Here is an 8,086-nt window from a genome sequence, read left to right as displayed (position 1 = left end):
TTCCCTGAGAATTCCGTCGGCTCATCGGAAAGGATACTGTCGATGCCAATATCGAACGCCTGGCGTTCGATATTGGCATCGACAGTATCCTAGGGGCACCTATAGGCACCTAGGGGTGCCTATAGGTGACGAATGTACTATAGGTGGCGCAGGCTCATCCTCCTCGCTCACGGTCTCCCTTCCCATCAGCGCTTCAGTGATTGCTCCTGCCTTGCCCGCCGTCAAACTAGTGTAGTTGATTAGCGAAGATTGGTTCCTGTGTCCTGTGTATACTGTATAGGACAATATCCGCTGGGGAGAATCCTGATTTGTTAAGTGTAGTAACGGTCATCTTCCTGATCGAACTATTTGTTATTTTCCGATTGGCCGTATTCATACCGGCAAATCCCACGACTGATTTTTTCCCAACAGGAGTCTCGTTAGACCAGGGTCCTGAACTCTTCATTTCTTACACGGGTCCCTTTGCGATCCTTTTACTGGAATTAAAAACATCGGAGCGTCATCATTCTGCATCTGGCCGGTCTCTTCTCCAAATAAGTATGAAAGATAGTAACTGGACAGCTACCTGAGCTTAGTCTTTCAGGGATCTGAGGCGTGAAACCCCAAATCGAACATGGTGGGTATTTGACCCCTGCCGCAACTTTGACCCCCTTTTTTGTTTAGTGTCAAGACTGGGATGTTGTTCTTGACTGTGATCTTCATGTCGCCAATACACGTTGAATGGAGCTTAGATATAGATAGTGTTTTAAATATCTGTGCTTCATTTTATATAAAGGGAGGTCAGTATATTTGGATACACCCTATAGCTATTATATGCATATCCCCCAGATCATCTGTAGTTATAGATCTACTGATGATCTGGCACACGACATTTCTTATCTTCTTATCTTGTTTGTTTAAGCAATCACACAGCGATAAACCCATCGGTGCAGTTCAAGTAATATGGTAAATCATTTCATCCGTTTGTTTGATATTCTTGATTCATTCTTGTTAGAGGAGCCTTGTCCAATGTCCTGTGTGTTACCTTAAACTCGTATGTTTGGTGTTGCTCCTTGTGTTATTTCTGCGTAGGTCGCCCAAAACTGTTCCTGCTCTTCTGCTATCGTCCTTGATGTGACTTTTTCTGCTGTACCTAACCTGTTTAGGGAGGGGGTTTAAATGCTGGTACTCTTTGCGAGTTAACTTCCTTTGTACTTATCACATTTATGTGACCGTCCTTATCTCTTTTTCTCCTGATATAATCCCGTTCTGCTGCGGTTCCTCCTCCCTTGTTTCTGGATATCGTTATTGCACCTTATTTGTATCACAGCTGAACTGACATTTAAATTTATTGAATAAATTTAAATCGTGCCGCAATACATGATCAGTGTCTAATCTGATATAGATTAGAAGAGATTTGGAGAGTTCCTCTTGAGGATGTTCTCAAGCTGGCGGATTTCTTCCAGGGTTACCCTGAGATATAGCTCGAGAATCCGCACGTCCGAGACTGTTTTCCTTTTAGTAGTTTTGCATTCCAGGATTTTCGTGAAATGGAAATATGCTTAATTGTAACAAATCCTAGGTCTAAGCTAAAAAAAGGCATATTATACCAGTTAGCGTAAGATTTATGTATAATATAATATTATGTTATTATAATCTTCTATATATGCAGAGTGTTATATATTCTAGTAATTTATTGTATGATTAACCGATATACTATTCAGGATGACTACCTGGGTTTTGGTTTTGGTTTTGGTTTTGGTTTAGCTTTTAGCTTTTAGTCTTGCGTTTACCTTGTCACAACGATTCATAACAATGGCGACGAGTCTGGTTTCGAACTTACGCTTATCCAAGGAAACTGATTGTGTCAGAGAGTGGCTGGAAATCTTTGAAAACGCCGCTTCTGTGTTCATTTTCGCACACGCAGATAAGTTACCAGATGACGCAAACGAGAAAACTGCTAAAAAAGCAGAACTCATGAGAACACTGTTAACAGTCAATCTGGGGCCTGACGCGTTGAAGAAGTTGCGTGCATTTACATTTCCAGATGAAATTAAAGACACTACCTACGCTACCCTGAGAAAAACTCTTGTTGATCGGTTATCACCCAAAACAAACATTGTAGCTCAACAGCAGAAGTTTATGACTTTAAATCAGATTGCTGGTGAATCCTTATGTACTTTTATGTCACGATTGAAGGAAGCTGCTAATGTTTGTCAGTTCGGTGATTTGTTTGATTTAATGGTGCGTACACGTTTTGTGGCTGGACTATCCTCTGATAGGATACGTGCTGAACTCATATCAGAATCTGCTACCAACGACACGTCTGCCAGCCTGTTTGATAAAGCTCAGACGAAGGAGAACGCTCTGCAAAGTTCAATGTCAGTCACAACACACTATGTTCAAAAACCCGGGAAGTTTCAAAAACCTCAAAACTCTAAGTTCCATCAGAAGGCCGACCTTAGCATTGTTTGTTCACGTTGTACTGTTCGTGGTCATGTTGCGAAAAACTGCAAAGTTCGTTGCAGAAACTGTCGCAAACCCGGACATATCGCGAAGAACTGTCGTTCCGCTAAGAAGCAATCCCATTGTGTTGAAGGGATTGGTGATCATGATGATGGCAACGCTTGCGCTGCTGATTATGGGTACACACATCAAGAGTCGGAGAACACGTTGTACTGCGTGGAGACGGCTGATCCTGTCCAGATTCCAGTACAGACTCCTGTTCCCGATGGTACTCTTCCTGCATCAGTTGTTAGTAATTTATCCAGTTGTATTGATTGTAATCAGAAACCATTTCTTAAAGTTAAGATTAATGATAAGATTTTGAAAATGGAGTTAGATACTGGTTCATCTTTAAGCTGTATAAGTAAGTCTGATTTTGCTAGACTAGGACTAACTGATTGCCAGATTGTTCCATGTTCCCAGAAATTGCGAGTAGCTAATTTTAATTGTGAAAGCATTGACTGCAAGGCCCTTGTAAACGTTGAATTTAGAGGTAAGAAATGGATTTTACCACTATATGTTGTCGATTGTCGGTTTCCCACACTCCTAGGTCGAGAGTGGATCATCCAGATGTTTGGTAAAGACTGGTTGGATCATATGATAGGACTTGTTGATGTTGAACAATCTTACGCTGTCTCCAAGCTTCAGAGAGATGAATTTGTTAGTGAGATACTCCGCAGTCCTGTGTTCGATCCTGGTGTTGGAACTGTTAAAGGATTCGAAGCTTGTCTACAATTTAAGCCTGATGCGAGAGCAAAGTTTTGCAAGGCAAGGCAGGTCCCATTTGCCATCGTAGACAAGGTTGGGAAAGCCATAGACGAGTTAGTGAAGAATGGACAGCTGATTCCAACAGAGCACTCAGACTGGGCTTCACCCATAGTTCCTGTCATGAAAGCGGATGGTACGATTCGCATATGTGGTGACTACAAGACTACTGTAAATCCTAATCTCGACACAGCTATTTACCCACTTCCTACGATAGAAGATTGCTTGAGTAAGATTGTCGGAGGTAAACTGTTTACTAAGCTGGATATCAGAGCCGCTTATAATAGTTTGAAGTTAAGAGAATGTGACCAAAAGATTGTGACTTTGAACACACACAAAGGATTGTTCAGTCCTACTTCTCTACCATTCGGTATTTCATCTGCCGGACCGATATTTGAACGCAAGATTGATGATACCTTGAGAAAGACAGAGAACACAGCATGGCGTGTTGACGACATTCTAATAACTGGACCTGATGATGAGAGTCACATGAAGAACGTGAGAACGGTGATTACAGCACTAGAGAATGAAGGCTACAAATGCCGGCTAGACAAGTGTGTTTTCATGGAGCCTAAGGTGACATTTCTAGGCCATGAAGTATCTGCTGACGGGATAAGACCGCTGAGTTCGAAAGTTGAAACCATAGTGAGAGCACCGTATCCAACTACTAGAGCGGAGATGATATCATTTCTTGGTGGTGCACAGTACTATTCACGTTTTATTCCCAACATGTCAACAGTTGTTGAACCACTTAACCGTTTAAGACCCGCTGACAGTATTTTCCACTTTGGAGATAGAGAAAAGAGAGCTTTTGATGAGTTAAAAGCACTGTTATCGTCTGACTTGGTTCTAACAGTCTACAACCCTGAGCTGGAGTTAAAGCTTGACACGGACGCTTCATCCGTTGGTTTAGGAGCTGTTATGTCACATATTGATGAAAATGGGACAGAGCGACCGATCGAGTATATATCTCGAACTCTGACGAAATCTGAGAGAAACTATTCCATGATAGAAAAAGAAGCATTGGCAATAGTTTGGGCGACTAAGAGACTGCACCGTTATCTTTTTGGACGACCGTTTACCCTAGTTACAGACCACAAGCCGCTGGAATCTATCTTTCACCCTAGTCGTGGGATTCCTAGCATGGTGGCAGGTCGTTTACAACGATGGTCATTGTTCCTAAGCGGTTACACTTACAAGATCCAGTTTCGACCCACTGGTAAACATTGTAATGCTGATCTATGTTCCCGTTTTCCACTGCCTTTAGACACATCGGCAGAGACGAGAGAGTTTGATGACGAGTTAACAGAGGAGTTTGAAATGAAACCTCTAGATACTGTTTTCAGCGTGCACTACTTCGGTGATGACAAACCTTTGATTGACGCTGAGTTAATAGCTAGTCACACAAGAAGAGACAAGACACTTGGTCGAGTGTTACAGTTTGTTAAAGACGGCTGGAACGAGAAACCCCCTGTTGATGTCGAGCTGAAACCGTTTTACACACGTCGAAACGAGTTGTCAGTAGACCAGAACTGTATTGTCTGGGGATCTCGAGTTGTTATTCCAGAGAGTATGAGAAAGAGCGTGCTTTCAATGCTTCATGCAACACACATGGGCATTTCACAGACCAAAGCACTAGCGAGAGGCTATGTTTATTGGCCAAACATGGATGCTGAGATCGAGAAAATGGTTAAACTATGTGAACCATGTCAACTAAACCAGAAGAAACCCGCTAGATCTACACCACACCCATGGGCTAAAACTATGGAGGCTTGGGAGCGGATTCATCTAGATTTCTGTGGACCCTTTCTTGGATCTATGTGGCTGATAGTTATCTGTTCGTATTCAAAATGGTTAGAAGTTGTTAGAATGACGAACATTACAAGTAAGAAAGTGATTCAAGAGTTACGAGACATCTTTAGCCGTTGGGGACTACCCAAGATACTAGTATCAGACAATGGATCGAGTTTAACTTCAGAAGAGTTTAAAGTATTCACGAACAATAACCAGATTCGACACGTGCTTATTCCTGCTTACTCACCTGCAAGTAATGGACAAGCAGAAGTTGCAGTCGGACTGTTTAAAAGAGCTATGAAACGGATGATCTTGATAAACCCTGACGTTATGTGTAACCTGGCTGATTGGCTGCTAAACTACCGCAACACACCACACACCACTACCGGAGTAGAGCCTGCAGTTGCGATGATGAAACGACGGACGAGAAACGCCTTGAGTTTTCTACACCCGAGTTCGAGTAGTAAGTTTGCCAAAGTTGCTTTAAACGATCAGAACACGATTGCTGAATCGAGACTTCGTGATCTGAAGATTGATGACACTATATCGTTCTATGATGAGAACAAGAAGTGCTGGAGAAACGGTGTTATCGAGGGTAAGGAAGGTACCAAAGTGCTACTGATCAAGACACCTGATGGAGTCTACCGCAAGCATTTGGACCAGGTAATCAAGAGATCTGTTGTGTCAGAACCGTTGCAACAAACAGATCCGGATACACCACGAGTTGAGCTGGAGATAAGAGATGAGCAGAGCTCTACAGCTATTGAGGGTGATTTCGAGAAGATAGCTAGCTTACCTGAGAGTACAGAGCCGGAAACTTCGATTATAGTTGGTAATAATCCAAATCTACCCGCCGAGCCTGACCATAAGGCAGCCATTGAACCTATAATCACTGCACAACCTGTACTTAAACCACGTGAGCTTGCCATAGAAATTAACCGTAGCACTATAAAACCTAACATTAATAGAGAGCATGAATTGCAACAACCTAATTTGCTTCTGCCAGCAAACTTTGCACGTGATAGTAAACCACCAGATAGGCTAAGTTACCGCAAACTGGGAGGAACATAAAACACGTTTCATTATCACATTTTATGACAGTTGTTTTATTTTGAATGTGTAAATCTAACCACACATTAATCCAGTTAAATTATCCAGATCAAACATAAAGTTATAAATATTCCCTGTCACGTTTAAGTTTTGAAGAATAACACGTTATTTTTTGTTTTAAACGGAATGCGCTAAGTTTTAAATCGTGTAGCGAGCGCAACACGTTTCAGTATTTTCACGTGAGTTCACTTAACAATTTTGTAGATTTCATTTTGACCACGTTTTCAACATTTTAAATTTTGTACGATCGATTTATATCACATTTTTTTTACGAATTCAGTTAAATTATTAAATCTATATTGTTTTTTAACACTTTTTAGTTGAACGGGATGTTATATATTCTAGTAATTTATTGTATGATTAACCGATATACTATTCAGGATGACTACCTGGGTTTTGGTTTTGGTTTTGGTTTTGGTTTAGCTTTTAGCTTTTAGTCTTGCGTTTACCTTGTCACAACGATTCATAACACAGAGAACAGAATCTCTCTGCACGAGCTGATTGTGTTGACCCATATCCAAACTAACTCGCCGTGAGCTGTCAATCAAGTAGGGATGACTATCAATGACTATCAATGTGAACTAGAGCAGCCATGTTTAGTCCACCGTTTCTTCTCACAATACACCCTACATTTATCCATCGATTTATGTTAAATTTTTTTCCATTTGATCAAATTGATAACAGAAACCTATCAAATTGATAACAGAAACCTATAAATATTTTAGAAAGTGCACTAATGCTGAGTTTTGGGAAAAGTGCTATTAATTTGAGATTTACCTTCTAGTAGTGTTTGTGATAATTGGCTGTTTGTGATGGTCGTCTCTGTTTGTGTCGCTGTGTATACCACTCTATCTTCCGCTGCCCAACTCAAACTCGTATTTCCTGTGGCAAATAGAAACGGTGCTTTTTCTACTTCCGCTTGTATTCAGAAACCTTTCTAATATTATAGAACACAAATACTGCCCTATAAACTTCAAAATTGTTATGCAAATACGTCATTTTATTTCAAATAAAATTGTGTACATGCCTTGACAAGTGACCAAATTAGGGACACCAAAACACCAGTTGTAGTGGTCACTACACTTTTTTACACTTAACTTTTGCTATTTTTACCTCTAACATAGCTGATAGCATGTCAAACACTTTATCGTATCGATGCTTCACATCTTTTGTTGCTGCTCCCTTATTTCCGGCAGTAGTACACGCTCCCGTGTATGTTACTTTGAAATTTTTTGTTCCAGAGCTTTCGTACTCTTTCATCATAGCCTCTATTTTATATTAGTTGACATAAAAGGCGATGCTGGTCGGTCCATATGTAAGCTTAATGCTTCAATAAAGGGCGAAAAAATATAATATTAGAAAAAACTTATGTCTATGTTCGGAAAACTCACGTCCATATAGCACATCTGCAAATGGAACTCTCCAGCGTCAGGAATAAATTGGTGAACCCTGCTGTTTGGTGCATTATTACGTAATTTCTTGACTGACAGAGATCTGGATAATGTCTCCGTCATCTGTTAATGTAAATCGTACGTTCTAACTCAACGTATTCACATGCATGCTAATGTTTTTAATGATTCTTACCTATCTTTTACGGTTAACTTTTGCTTTTCTTGATCTTGGTGTATGCTGTAGAAAAAGGTGTATTTTTACCTCTAACATAGCTGATCAGTTAACGACCGGCTACGATAGGTATTGGTAACTGCTAACTGGACTATTAGATATAACTATTCAATTCCAATTAACCTGTCAAAAAATCCTTCACGTGGAGAATCGAGCTAACAGCATCTTGTAGGACCAGGTTGAGGTTGTGCGAAGAGCAGTGTACGAACGGCACGGGGTTGGAAACCTTCTGCTTGATCAAGGCTTGAACCCCGTTGTATATTCCTGACATCACGTTTGCCCCATCATATCCCTAAGCGAAAACTTGTTA

At 40.8% G+C, this 8,086-nt stretch overlaps 1 protein-coding gene across 1 annotated transcript; it reads left to right on the top strand.

Moving 5' to 3' along the window:
- The first annotated feature begins 1,794 nt into the window (after window positions 1-1,794).
- On the top strand, window positions 1,795-6,114 carry LOC134815517 (uncharacterized protein K02A2.6-like). Its single transcript, XM_063824057.1, has 3 exons — window positions 1,795-2,360; window positions 2,508-2,733; window positions 2,908-6,114. The coding sequence occupies exons 1-3, from the start codon at window positions 1,795-1,797 to the stop codon at window positions 6,112-6,114; spliced, it is 3,999 nt and encodes a 1,332-aa protein (XP_063680127.1).
- Window positions 6,115-8,086: the final 1,972 nt, after the last annotated feature.

Source organism: Bolinopsis microptera, chromosome 5 (genome assembly GCF_026151205.1).
Source record: "Bolinopsis microptera isolate Bmic1 chromosome 5, MBARI_Bmic_1.0, whole genome shotgun sequence".
In the NCBI taxonomy this organism is placed as follows: domain Eukaryota; kingdom Metazoa; phylum Ctenophora; class Tentaculata; order Lobata; family Bolinopsidae; genus Bolinopsis; species Bolinopsis microptera.
This window is presented reverse-complemented; position numbering and strand designations above follow the sequence as displayed.

What these genes read in the sequence shown, in the direction of transcription:
- LOC134815517 (XM_063824057.1), top strand. Translation starts at nt 1,795, where the DNA reads ATGGCGACGAGTCTGGTTTCGAACTTACGCTTATCCAAGGAAACTGAT. An exon ending in AACGCTCTGCAAAGTTCAAT is followed by an intron (nt 2,361 to 2,507) that starts GTCAGTCACAAC and finishes AGTTCGTTGCAG; the next exon opens with AAACTGTCGCAAACCCGGAC. An exon ending in GTACTCTTCCTGCATCAGTT is followed by an intron (nt 2,734 to 2,907) that starts GTTAGTAATTTA and finishes CCATGTTCCCAG; the next exon opens with AAATTGCGAGTAGCTAATTT.